The following is a 13,761-nucleotide window of genomic DNA, read 5'->3' on the forward strand; positions in this document are numbered from 1 at the left end:
CCATTAAAACAACTATCTAATAAATGTGCGTATAATTCAAAGATTCAAGAATGTCAAGGTATTTCAACCCTTAAACGTGGTGACGTCATACATCATTTCAAAATTTGCTACTACCATCTTCTTCTTCCAAATTGTTATCAATCACGCGTATAAACAAGGGTAAAATACCAAAAAACTCTTTGTGGTTTGCTAAATCAAGCACTTGCATAAACAAGGGTAAAATACCAAAAAATTCTTTGTAATTTACTGAATGTTCAATTTAACTCTCTCTGATTTGGAAATCTACAGTACAACCCCCCGTGGTTTTAATTAAATTGAAAATTGGATGGAAAACATCCAATCTAACAGTTATACGTGAAATGACAATTTAATATTGTCCTAATATATATGAACTCCCTATGATTTGTCAAATGTTCAATTTAACTTCCTCTGATTTGAAAAACTTAAAAATTGAATTGAAAGCATCTCACGTATAGTATGAGCAATATTTGATATTTCACGTATAATCGTTGGATTGAATGCTTTCTATCCAATTTTTAATTTAGTCGAAACTACAGAGAGTTGCAGAGTAAGTTTCCAAACCAAAGGGAATTAAACTGAATATTTGTTAAATTACAGGGAGTTTTTTAGTATTTTACCCTATAAACAAATTTCTATCCAAATATGTCAATCCCAATTTCATCTTGCCTTATCCAAAAATTCAACGGTCATATCCAATCACTGAATGCCCAGAATAAAAAATTCTTTATTTCACCATCCAGCCAGCGATGAATTTTAACTCTCTTAACCTTTTCTAACAGAAGTAAAAAATTGGACTTTTATAAATTTAGATCTCAGAAGAAACCTCAAAAACCTAGATGAATTTTAACTCAAGAGCGTAATATCGAAAAGATACTACACCATTTCCCTACATGCTGCTCACTTAATAATAATAATAACAACGTATGAGGAGAACGTTTTATGAGCTTTTGTCTCCATAGTGACTTTTGTAGAACGGTTGAAGTGCACTGTGACGATTTCCCAAAGTCCACACCGAGAGAAGAGAAAAGCAAAGAGAGTGGGGAAAGTTAAAAAGGTACAGTAGGAGAGTCAACCGACCCTTCTCCGTTCTGTTTTGGCAGTATGTATATGAGGCTTCGAGTAGTCCACATATTGCGTATTATCTTCACCTTTTCTTGCCTCCTCTCTTTCTCTCTCTCTCTCTCTCTCACTACTCTCTAGTCCTCTTCTTCACACTCTGCAAAGACAGACCTTTTTAAGCCTCCTTTTTTGCCCTTTTCTCTGTCTCTCTCTATCTATTCTCTTCCTCTTTTCCTGCTTTTCTAAGTCATGAACAAAAGCTTTTCACAAGTCAAGCACTCATCAGAGATTCAGACACCAGCCGATGAACAGCTAAAAACCCTTCTAAACTAGGGTTCCCATAAGGCATTTCTCTTCTTCTGCCCTTGTAGAGCAAGAGAAAAAGAGGGTTTTTTTCTTTTTTTTTGTTTGTTGGCTTTGTTTGATTTAAAGGGGGGAGAGAGAGGGATTGAGAAGGAAGTGCTAAGCAGCAAGAAAAGGTTTTTGTGCTTTGCCTTCTTTCTCTTTCTTTCTCTCTGAGAAAACACACAAAAAGCTTTCTCTAGAGAGGAAGTTGGAGACATTTGGATTTAGTCCTCGTGTCTCCTCTACCTCTCTCTTACTATTTTCATTTCTATTCTTTTCCCATATCTCTTTTTGGGCTTTTAAACTTTTTTTATTTGTTGCATATCTATCTATTTAATCACATACGTTGACACCCAATTTTTCCGGTTTGATGTAATTTTTGCTGTCTTAAAACTTCACTTGTCTTTCTTAATTCTCACTTTGAAAACAAGAGAGTGGCGTGAAATTAATGAATGCGTTTCCCATGTACACCTACTACAAACGAAATAACCCAAGTCCATTCTTGAGCTAGAGCGATATTTACCATACACATATCTCTATAAAGGTGAGAAGGAGGGAAAAAAGGAAGGATTATTTGATGAATTTTGGGGGATTTCTTGATAACAATTCAGTTGGTGGCGGCGGTGCAAAAATCGTTGCCGACATACCTTACAGCGACAGCAGCAACCACAACAACAACAACGTTAACAGCAGCAATACAAACATGCCCGCAAGTGCTGCAATTGCTCAGCCGCGCCTCGCTACTCAATCTCTTTCCAAGTCCATGTTCTCCTCTCCTGGCCTCTCCCTCGCCCTTGTACAACTTCTATGGGATCCCTTCTCATCATTTTCCTTTTCAAACTTGTATATGATTAGGTAGATTAACTTTTTATTTTATTTTATTTTTTAAAATTTTTTGGTTTGGACAGCAAACGAGTTTGGAGGGGCAAGAGGTGAGGAGAATGTCCGAAAACTACGAGTCCAATATGAATATTGGAAGGAGAAGCAGAGATGAAGAGCACGAGAGCAGATCTGGGAGTGATAACATGGAGGGTGGATCAGGAGATGATCAAGATGCTGCCGACAAGCCACCAAGGAAGAAGAGATACCATCGCCACACCCCCCAACAAATCCAAGAACTTGAAGCGTATACTCTCTCTCTAGACATATAACTATTCTTTTTCCCCAAAAAAAAAAAAGCCTTTTGTTTTTTCCAAATTTTTTGGTGTTTGTGCTAATTCAGAAGGATTGCTTTTTATTTTTTTTTTTGACCTATTTTTTGCAGTCTCTTCAAAGAGTGTCCTCATCCCGATGAGAAACAAAGGTTGGAGCTCAGCAAAAGGCTTTGCTTGGAGACTAGACAAGTTAAGTTTTGGTTTCAGAATAGAAGAACACAAATGAAGGTAAAAATTCCCCATAATAAAAGCAATCTCAAGGTTTGAATTTTATTTTTATTTTTTTCGAGTTCTTTGGCCATGACCGAAAAAGTTTGTTGATTGATTGCACCAGACACAACTCGAGAGGCATGAGAATTCAATCCTCAGGCAAGAAAATGATAAGCTTCGCGCGGAAAATATGTCAATAAGAGAGGCCATGAGGAATCCAATTTGCACCAACTGTGGTGGTCCTGCAATAATTGGCGAAGTCTCCCTAGAGGAGCAACATCTGAGGATTGAAAATGCACGATTGAAGGACGAATTGGACCGAGTTTGTGCACTTGCTGGAAAGTTTTTAGGCCGTCCCATATCGTCCTCGGCCGCATCCATGGCTCCTCCATTGCCCAATTCCAGTTTGGAGCTCGGGGTCGGAGGAAACGGATTTGCTAGCTTAAGCACTGTCCCAGCAACACTGCCGTTAGGCCCTCCAGATTTCGGGGTCGGAATCGGAAACCCTTTATCCTTGATGGCGGGTCCGACTAAAGCAGCGGCAACAACTGCCGGGACGGGCATTGAAAGATCATTGGAGAAATCCATGTACTTGGAGCTGGCTTTGGCGGCAATGAATGAACTGGTGAAATTGGCACAAACAGATGAGCCCCTTTGGCTGAGGAGCCTGGAAGGCGGTAGAGAAATACTGAATCATGAGGAGTACATGAGAACATTTACTCCTTGCATTGGCGTGAAACCCACTGGCTTTGTTACCGAGGCCTCCAGAGAAACCGGCATGGTGATTATCAACAGCTTGGCTCTCGTGGAGACATTAATGGATGCGGTGAGTTAATTGAATTATGATGGGGTCTGTCTTAGATTTGATTTAACTTTAGGTGGCATGATTCATGATTATGTTGTCCAAAATTCCTTGCCTTGCCTGGAATTTTGTGCTAGTGATTAGTATTATGACTGCCATAGCTCCTCGCTTTTTCGCGGGCAATTAATTCTGGTACTTTTTGACTCTGATAGAACAAATGGGCGGAGATGTTTCCTTGTATGATTGCAAGAACCTCGACCACAGATGTGATATCAGGTGGAATGGGAGGAACCAGAAATGGTGCACTTCAGCTGGTAACGTGCCATTATTTATTTCTGTGGCAGCTTTCGTTTTAATGAATCAACAACATATATTGTAGTATTCGCTGTGCTAAAGCTAAAGCAGCAGTACAGTACTTGCGAATTCTTGAATTCATTTTTTTCTAATAACGTGCCATCATTTCTTTCTTTATTTTCTGGCAGATGCACGGGGAACTGCAAGTTCTTTCGCCATTGGTTCCAGTTCGTGAGGTGAATTTCCTCCGGTTTTGCAAGCAGCATGCAGAGGGGGTGTGGGCTGTGGTGGACGTGTCCGTTGATTCCATCCGGGAAACTTCCGGTGGTGGTGCGTCACCGACATTTCCCCGTAGTAGAAGGCTTCCTTCTGGTTGTTTAGTGGAAGATATGCCCAATGGCTACTCCAAAGTGAGTTTTTCTCTTTTCTTTTCTTTTTTTTTTTCCCTCACCGGCCCTAATATATGAAGGCCGTAAAATCTTTTTTCCTTTTTATTTCCATTGGATGGATATATCCTTTTGAAGGTACATATTTCAAGTACTCATGATACCCTGAGGGTAGGGTTTTATGTTTAATGATTTTTTTTTTTTTTGTCCAAATGTTTAATGAGTTGGTTGTAGGAATTGCAATCTGGAGGCGTAGTTGAGGAAACTAGCTAGCTAGAGAAATTGGTGGGTTTTTCTACCCGGTCAAAGTCTTGAGCCATTTCACTTTTCACTCCCCTCCCCCCCATCTCTCCTCTCCATTATTCTCAGTGATAGAGAGTTTGTCTTTTTCCTTCTTCGGAGTAAATCAGTCGGTGGGAAAAAGAGCATTCTTTCTACCTTACAGCTTCATGCTTACCTCACAATTTCATGAAAAATTTTGTATAGATACATTTTCTGTCAAAGTTGAAATATAAAAGCATTATTATTCTTACTTTGAGTAGGTAGGATTCAGGATTCAGGATTCAGGATTCAAGATTCAAGTCTAGTAAGATGTTCAAGCTGCATGGATTTCTTTATAGTATATTGAATCCAGGATGATTTATTATTGGACGTCTGGATTTGCTTAAGATGAGGAAGTTAATTAGTACTAGTACGTATGGTGAAGTAGCAGTCAGTAGTATTATTATTATATACTACTACTTATATAATTTTATGAGGACAGTAGAAGCGGGAATCGAGGCCACCTTCCTCCATAACAACAACAATGATTTAATAACCGGATGGAAGCCTCCATTACTTAAAATTTAGCACCTAGGGACACATTAATTTCATATGATTTGGAGGAAAAAGGCTTCGTAATCCCCCAAACTTTGGCGAGATTATTATAAAAAATTAAAAAAAAATGATTTGATGTTTCTATTCCAACTTCTGATGCTGTCTCGATCATCCCTCCAGGCAATATTAAAGTCTTGCAACTGTGCACTATCTGGTTCCAGCTTCATGATGTGTTTGTTTCTCTACTCTATATATATATATATATATATATATATAAGACCTTTTTAGTCAAACCCTGAGACTGGCTGTTTTTTTTTTTTTTTTTTTGTTGTCACGTGAGGACCTAAAAGGCTTTGGGCGCAGTGATTTAGTTAATTTGGTGGTAAGTAGTGAAGCTAGTTGTTGTAATTGTAGTGCTTGCTACTAGTGAAAAAAAAAGAAAAAAGACCAGTCAGTAGTGTCTTTGGTACATACATGCATGTCTCCCTCTTGCCTCGTGCCTTCAAATCTTGCAAAATTTTTTTGTCTGCCTATATATTTTATGTCCTCTTCCCTTCCCTGCCGGGGTTCTATCTTGTCCGTCTTTGAACCTAGACCCCAGCAATTCCCAATATTTGTCCGGTACCATGATGTCAATCGGGATTCCATTCATTAGCTCTTCCATTTTGTTTTTTTTTGGCACTTTCAGAATTGCCTAATTGTCATGCCGTCGACAATTATCGTGCTTTCTGGTCAAAGCATGGAGGACAAAATGTTATTGATCTTCATCTTTCCATTCTTCACTAGCTTGAGTTCGTCTCATCTCACATAGAAGACTAGTATGAAGATGCTTTGAAAATAGTTAAACACAGTACTGTTGTTGACGATAAGAAGATGGTTGGCTCGACTTTCCATTTGGGCTTGAGACGACATAATTAAAGATGAACTTGGTTTAAAGATAGACGCCAACTAAGAAACCAAAACAAGTAAATTGCCAAAGCTAGACGTTTACGACTTTTTAATACAACAGTTGGTTGGAAAAATATAAAATCTGCGCTTGTGTTTGTGTTTGTGTTTGTGTGATCCTGGTGCATGCACGTTGCTCGGAACTTATTTCACAATCAATCAATAATGTGTTGTTGTCCAGGTTACTTGGGTAGAACATGCTGAATACGACGAATCTATGATCCACCAACTCTACCGCCCGTTGATCGGTGCCGGAATGGGGTTCGGCTCTCAGAGATGGATCGCCACCCTCCAACGCCAGTGCGAGTGCCTCGCCATCCTCATGTCCTCCAGCGTCGCACCCCGGGATCACACCGGTACACAAATCTCTCTCAATCAAATACTAATACTACTACTACTACTACTATGTTGTTAATTATTAAGTACGAGTTTTTTTTTTTTTACTACAATGTGGGATGAAAACAAATCAAAAAAAAAAAAAAAGGAAAAGTTTCTCTATTACATTATTATAAATACGTTTTTTTCAATTAATTTTTTAAATCATTTGAACTATCTTTATATGTCGCATGCACCAAATCACGATCATCATGATCAGTAATACGATTTTCAAATAATCTTCTATCCAAAAAACAAACGGACGGCAAAATTGTATCGCTGCAAGTGTTTGCTAAATCGGAAAACGACATGCAGCAATAACTGCAAGTGGGAGGAGGAGCATGTTGAAGCTGGCGCAGCGGATGACTGATAACTTTTGTGCCGGCGTCTGTGCTTCGACGGTGCACAAATGGAACAAACTGTGTGCCGGCAATGTGGACGAGGATGTCCGAGTGATGACCCGAAAGAGCGTGGACGATCCCGGCGAGCCACCGGGCATTGTTTTGAGCGCAGCCACGTCCGTTTGGCTCCCCGTTTCCCCGCAGAGACTCTTTGATTTTCTCCGCGATGAACGCCTCCGGAGTGAATGGGACATCTTATCCAACGGTGGTCCCATGCAAGAAATGGCCCATATTGCCAAAGGTCAAGATCACGGCAACTGCGTTTCCCTCCTCCGTGCTAGTGTAAATATTTCTCTCTCTATCTCTACCTTCCCTACCTCAAATCTAATCAATTTTATTTTCTTTTAAATATCCTGATATTCCTGTGAAAAAATGGGCTCCAATTTATCCCTGATACATAGTCCACAGCCATCCACAGTTGCGCTAATCTTGCAGACTTAGATGTACCAACACGTGTGTTGCCTTGTTTGTATTTTCATTTTTTCTCAAAAAAAAAAATTTACTTTTTCGTGAACATTTTTTTTCAATCACCTCATGTACATTAAATTGTTACAGTATACATATATTTTTTATAAAACTCTAAAAAATATCAATCCAAACGGCTTAAATAACTCCAAAGGTAATGTAGTGCATGGGATCGAGCAGCCAAACCTCCAAGATTTTAGAATTCCTAGATTGTTTCTAGCAAGAAATGAAAAAAAAAATAGTAATAATATTAATTTTTGCCCAATATTAAGCGTTAGGCACCAATTTTTTTTTTTTTTTTTTTTGGGGTTTAGACATCTATGCTAAGTAGTATATTTTTCTTCCTGAATTATTTATTATTGGCATGGGTAATAATAAGAAGTTGAAAAGGTTGAAAGACCCACAAGTCCATATGATTTTTGGGTAATAGTGGTCCTGGATAAAAGGACAAATGCGTCACTTGGAAGTTTCTTTCAGGACAACCGGATTGAGATCCAATGGTTCTGGCTCAGATTTAACTTTTCTTTTTGTAAACATATAAAAGTCAAAACACTTGACACCTGTCAGCTTCATGGGTCAGCCCATGACCTAAAAGGGAACCGGTTCGTGAAAACTGAAAAGTCCCGCCAGAAGTTGACTAACTTGGCCTCGGGGCGGACGCTGACGTGTGATCCTTATTTTTTGAAAAAAGAAAAAGAAAAAGAACAGCACGATTACGAATGGCATGTTGTGTTAATATTACCAAGACTGAGGGGGGATTATTGCTTTGCGTTTTGCAGGCTATGAACGCGAACCAGAGCAGCATGCTGATACTGCAGGAGACATGCATAGACGCGGCGGGGTCGCTTGTGGTGTACGCTCCCGTTGACATTCCAGCAATGCACGTGGTGATGAACGGTGGGGATTCCGCTTACGTTGCCCTGCTCCCCTCGGGATTTGCTATCGTACCTGACGGCCCAGGTTCTCGTGGGCCCCTTCCCAATGGTCTGACAAACGGCCCCACCAGCCACAGAGTTAGTGGGTCCCTCTTGACCGTGGCCTTCCAGATTTTGGTGAATAGTCTCCCTACAGCCAAGCTCACTGTAGAATCCGTGGAGACCGTCAACAATCTCATTTCTTGCACCGTACAGAAAATCAAGGCTGCTCTTCACTGCGAAAGCTGACTCAGGAAGGAAGGAAGGACAGTACTATTTTGAGCCAATTAGTCTTTTTTATAATAATAAAAAAGAAAATCTGACGTGGGCATGTTGTATGGTCTTGTCATATAGGCTTTTTTATATTAAAAAAAATTTTTTTTTTTGGTTTGTTTGTTTATCGGGAGTGGAAAATTCTTAAGTAGATCTTGTTTATTGTAAATTATGCATTTAGAATCTTGTATTATTGTGCATTAATGGCTTGTACTCTTCCATAGCGTACAACGTAGATGCATCTAATACAAGTACTTCATGCATGGTTAATGCAATAGACAAAATTTACTTCGGAATGGTAGTTGGTGTGTTTTGCTTGGGGGTCTGGTCTTCTAAAGTAGTATTGGGGGGGTTTTGTTGTTGGGGGGGGGGGGGGTGGGTGGTTGGGTGGGGTGTTGGGGTGAGTCAAGAACGAACCGCGCAGCAATAGTCCTTGCAGGGTGAAAAGAGATGGAGATGAATGGTTTTAAGGGGTTTTAGGAGGTGATCAGTTTCAGTCTTCTTTGCACAATGCAAGGGTGGTGGTTCGGGTATTGACTCAGGATGACCCTTGAGTTTGACTCTCCAGTAGCTTTAATCTTGGATTCATATGGTATGAGAATTGTCGTTGAAAGTTTATATATTTGGTCATTAACTTAAAAAGTGTACTTGACATTTTCTTGACAATTGTGTTGTCGGCAATGGTATTTTGTACAACATTACTGTTGTGTTACTATTAGTACTTTGCTGTGTATGCTTTGTAGTGATCCAACTTTGTGTATTTTATTAGCTTGTAAGTGATGTAGAAATATATGCGTTGATTTACCTTTTACTTTTGAGTTATTTGAACCTCTATATATATATATATATATATATATATATATATATATATATTGGCATTCCTAACGTCCATCACAAAATCTTTTGTAGATCGATTGAGTAATTTAATCATTACACTCCTTCCGTCCCATAAAAATAGACATATTTTTAAAAAAATTAAAAAGTGTTAATTATTATAGTTAAACCAATCGTTTTGACTTACTACTTTCCTCATTTACTCATTAATACTATATGATGAATCATTCAAATGAAATGATTTATATTGCTAAAATATTATGTTGCAACTTGCCACTTTTTAGTTTTTCAATTCAAGATCAACCTCATCAAAATGTTGCAATATTTGGCTCATTGTATAGTAGATATAGATATAATTTTTAGTTTTTATTCCTCCCACTAGAATAAATAACTAATGAAGTAGTATATTTGGTGATACTAATACAAATTAAATATAAGCATATTAGTAAACTGGCGAGATAACAATTTTTTTTTTAAAAAAAAAGACCTATAATTTGAGATAAACACAAAAAAAAAAGAGTAAATCTTTTGTTGTGGGGCAGAGGAAATGTAGTATCTCATTTAAATACAAGAAAACATATGGATATGTGATATTAGTGGTTAGTATTAGTCGATACCAAATAAAGATGAACTTCTTTAAGAGTAAAGATTTATTGAGTTAATAAGACGTGATTTGGAACACTTTTTTTTCACTTTCTCCTTCGAAAAAAAACCTCTTCCTTCAAAAGTATAAAATTCTTTTTATTTTTAAGTGCAAGTAGAAAGGGGTTGTTTGATAACTCAATTCAAACTTAATGGATTCAGATCTTAATATGTTTACACGCGTTTGATAACAAAAAATTGAACATCTGAATTAATTAAGTGACACTGAATTTTCTAGACAAAACTGGATTTCAAAAATAAGTGATAAGCTATTCATTTATTACTGAATCTGATATATACTTAAATGTATCCGATTTAATACTTAACAATTTAATAATTTAATGGATTCAGATTTCAGAATTCATATTTACATTTCAGTTTTCAGACTTTAATTTTATCAAACGCACCCAAAGTCTTGAACTTAAACGTCTTACTTACACTTCTTTTTCTCCAGTACCATCCAACTCATCTCTTCCTTCAAAAGTACATAATTCAGTTGTTTTATCATTTTTTGCACAACATCCTTGGCTTTAATTCAAGAACCTGAAAGTGCTTAAATTCTCTCGCGTAGATTCCACTGTGGTGAAAGAATCAGACTGACGGACGAGACCCAGTTGGTGATTTTATTTCTTCAATGGAGAAAAAACTAGCTTTCCCGAAACGCTTTATTCTATCTGCTGATTTACGTTGAGGATCGAGTGACATATACCTGAGGCTGTTTTAGACAGTAGATGCTTAAACAGCTGCAAGAAAGTGATGTTAGTGCTGGCAATCGTAAGCTCCATGGCCGACTATGCCAACCCAATCCATGGGTACGGTGTACCAATTGCTATATCAGCATATGATGAGGAATGGAGCTATTTCCTGCAAGGAATATGCTACTTTATGCAAAGCCTGTGAAAATGATGGGGGCTGGCATAACTTTTTCACTCTCCTCTGGACTCTGGAATTCAACCTTTCATATGCCTACCTTATTGATTACGTGCATGTGTACATGATAAAATTCTTTTGATATGTCCTTGAGTAGATTTCTGGAAATTAAGCAATACTTGCATTAGCAACACTTATTAGCAGGTGGCAGAATCAGGATCTTTATTCAGATGGTACAATATATAACATTAACTTAGACTGATAAGGTGTTGGTTTGTAGATTTTTAGAACAACTAAGTATTTGTTATTGTAGACCAAGGCTACAGTTTGAGATTTATTATTTTTTTGGGTCGTCCAATGGTATAAAATTATGCACAAGAATGCAAGATGTATAGTACTCTAATTAACATATTCAGCAAGCAAATAACTTGTACGCAAATGAATTGTCAAATGAATGTTTAGATGGCTTGTAATTCATATGAAATGGACATATTAAATATTAAATAAATAACATTTGCTAACAAAGAAAAGGTAAACTACATTTACAAGAAGGGGAAAAAAATAGCATCCATCAAGTAATATATTTTAGTTCAAGGTTCAATATTGTGGAAATAGTGAGAACAATTGTAAAAAAGTTTCAACACAATTGGAGGGTAGTTGTGGGTTTGAAGGGAATACTATCAAATTTTAGGAGGATAAGAATAGGACAATACTAAAATTTTTAAAATTTTTATAGACTATTTTAGAGTTTCTAAAATATTGAGGGGGTGCAAATGTGGCTTTGCCACTGCTTATTAGGTGCAAGAGTTTCTTCTAATATTTTGTTTTCTTTTACAAACTAATCTTAGGCACTAGTATTTCCAAGTCTACTCTGTTTGGATTGGTCATTTTTTGAAAAACAAGTTTTTCAACTACAATGCTACAGTAATACATAAACAAAAACAACCTCAAAAACACCAAAAATAACTTCAAAAATACCAAAAACACAAAAAAAAAAAAGCAACCTAAAAATTATAAAAAATAACTTCAAAAATATAAAAAAATAACCTTAAAAAACACCAAAAATACAAAAAAAAAATAACCTAAAAAACCCCATCTACAGTAACTGTTTTTCAACTATATTGTTACAATAAAATATTTCAAAAACACCTCCAAAAACAGTTAATCCAAACAGAGTACTTACAAACATAGTCGTGAGTCTTTAAAAACCCAAGCACAAAGTAACTACATTAAAAAGTTTATATATATGTGCAACTTTCAAAGTTACTGACTTATGATGTGTGTGAAGCTGCTACTTCTTCTTCTTCTTTTTTGGAGATGGTGAATAAGTAAATCTTATATGTAGGAAATAAAAATTTTGAGTTCAAATTCTCCTACTCCCTCTTCATTTTTTAAATCTCACTCGTCTTCTTATTTATTGAAAAAGGAGACTAGATAAGAAAAGGGATTCTTATTTCTTACATCGCCGTATAAATCCTTCTAACATCTTCGAGTCTTTATGGTAAAACACCGATTCATAAGGTATGGTTGGCTGTCTTAATGCACATACCTACATTAAGCTAATAGCTACGTACTTGTCCATGCTTTTTCCAAGTCGTCCCTTTCAGTATTGAAATTCCACCTTCATACTAATGAAATGACCCGCTGCTTATCTTCTATCCGTACTAGGTTGCGTCTTCTCCACTCTGATTGAAAGTAACTAGTTTAAATGCACGACTAGGGCTGCAAACGAGCCGAGCCGAGTCGAGTTTTGAGCTAATCGAGCCGAGGCTCGACTAAATTTTACCAAGTTCGAGCTCGAGCTCGAGCTCGACTCGAATCAAGTCGAGCCGAGCTCGAGCTCGAGCTCGAGTTCGAAAAAAAATAAAAAATAATTATTTTATTTTTTAAAAAATAAATAAAATAATATTTTTTTCTTAATAAATAATAAAATATTAAGGATATATACGTAATTTTACTATGAAAATAAAAAATAAAAAAATATATATATAATATACGTAATTTTATTATTAAATAAAAATAAAAATAAAAAAAATATATATATACCTAAACTCGCGAACCGGCTCGCGAGTTAACGAGCTTAATATTTTGAGCTCGAGCTTGACTCGAGCGGCTCGCGAGCGGCTCGATTCGTTTGCAGCCCTATGCACGACAACACTTTCTTTTCGAATTTTGATTTCTCTCTTTATACAACTTGATAAGGTAACATAAGATCTGTACATTTTCTATGGTAAAAAAATAAAAATAACACCAGCAATATAACCAACCCCAAACATCACACGGCTATTACATATGTCCATTTCATCCATCCAAAGAAGAAGAATACTCTATTGTGCGCGAAACTGAGCAGAGGGGGAGGGGTGATGGGGGGCCTGATGCGCATTAAATGAAATGACAGGATTTGTTGGGAAGGAAGGGTTGCATGCATTTAATGCAGAGCCATTGCATTTTGGCTTCATATCACTTTTTTTTTTTCTTACGACTAATCAGTAATAACCCAATGAATATTGGACGCGTATCGAGAGGTATCAGCATCTACTCCACTCAGCCCCAGAGCTGGAATAAAATGGACCGGATATGGGTTCAATTTCATCTGACACAAAACGGCATTTGCCCATGAGCTAGCTGCTGGGATTGTCTGCTTGGTCTGGCTTTCTAGGGTTTAACTTAATGCTACTGTAGCCTGTAGCCTGTAGCCTGTAGCCTGTAATGTATATGTGTGTGTGAATAGATATAGGCAAAGATGAAGCTGCGTATTTTCTTTGCGACAACCCCGTTGGACCGCAGTTGAATTAGGTATATATTCAGAGACGAACCAACGCGGCATAGCCGAGTTGGACAGGATGGACTTTCTCCCGTACACTAGGTTAGGTCGACGGTTCAAATTTGTATTATAGATACTGACGTTTAAGGAGATGAAAAAGTGCAAAACTACATAAACTTGATCTGGAAAGT

The 13,761-nt window shown here is 37.3% G+C and overlaps 1 protein-coding gene across 1 annotated transcript; it reads left to right on the plus strand.

The window, feature by feature from the left end:
- The first annotated feature begins 1,164 nt into the window (after window positions 1-1,164).
- LOC113733126 (homeobox-leucine zipper protein ANTHOCYANINLESS 2) lies at window positions 1,165-8,756 on the plus strand. Its single transcript, XM_027259300.2, has 9 exons — window positions 1,165-2,221; window positions 2,334-2,551; window positions 2,690-2,807; window positions 2,914-3,615; window positions 3,804-3,905; window positions 4,074-4,295; window positions 6,214-6,388; window positions 6,723-7,090; window positions 8,053-8,756. Exons 1-9 carry the CDS (start codon window positions 2,003-2,005, stop codon window positions 8,434-8,436), a joined length of 2,508 nt encoding a protein of 835 aa, XP_027115101.1. The 5' UTR covers window positions 1,165-2,002; the 3' UTR covers window positions 8,437-8,756.
- The last annotated feature ends 5,005 nt before the right edge of the window (window positions 8,757-13,761 follow it).

This window comes from Coffea arabica, chromosome 2e, assembly GCF_036785885.1.
Source record: "Coffea arabica cultivar ET-39 chromosome 2e, Coffea Arabica ET-39 HiFi, whole genome shotgun sequence".
Classification (NCBI taxonomy): domain Eukaryota; kingdom Viridiplantae; phylum Streptophyta; class Magnoliopsida; order Gentianales; family Rubiaceae; genus Coffea; species Coffea arabica.

What these genes read in the sequence shown, in the direction of transcription:
- LOC113733126 (XM_027259300.2), top strand. Translation starts at nt 2,003, where the DNA reads ATGAATTTTGGGGGATTTCTTGATAACAATTCAGTTGGTGGCGGCGGT. An exon ending in CAAATCCAAGAACTTGAAGC is followed by an intron (nt 2,552 to 2,689) that starts GTATACTCTCTC and finishes TATTTTTTGCAG; the next exon opens with TCTCTTCAAAGAGTGTCCTC. An exon ending in CGCACCCCGGGATCACACCG is followed by an intron (nt 6,389 to 6,722) that starts GTACACAAATCT and finishes AACGACATGCAG; the next exon opens with CAATAACTGCAAGTGGGAGG.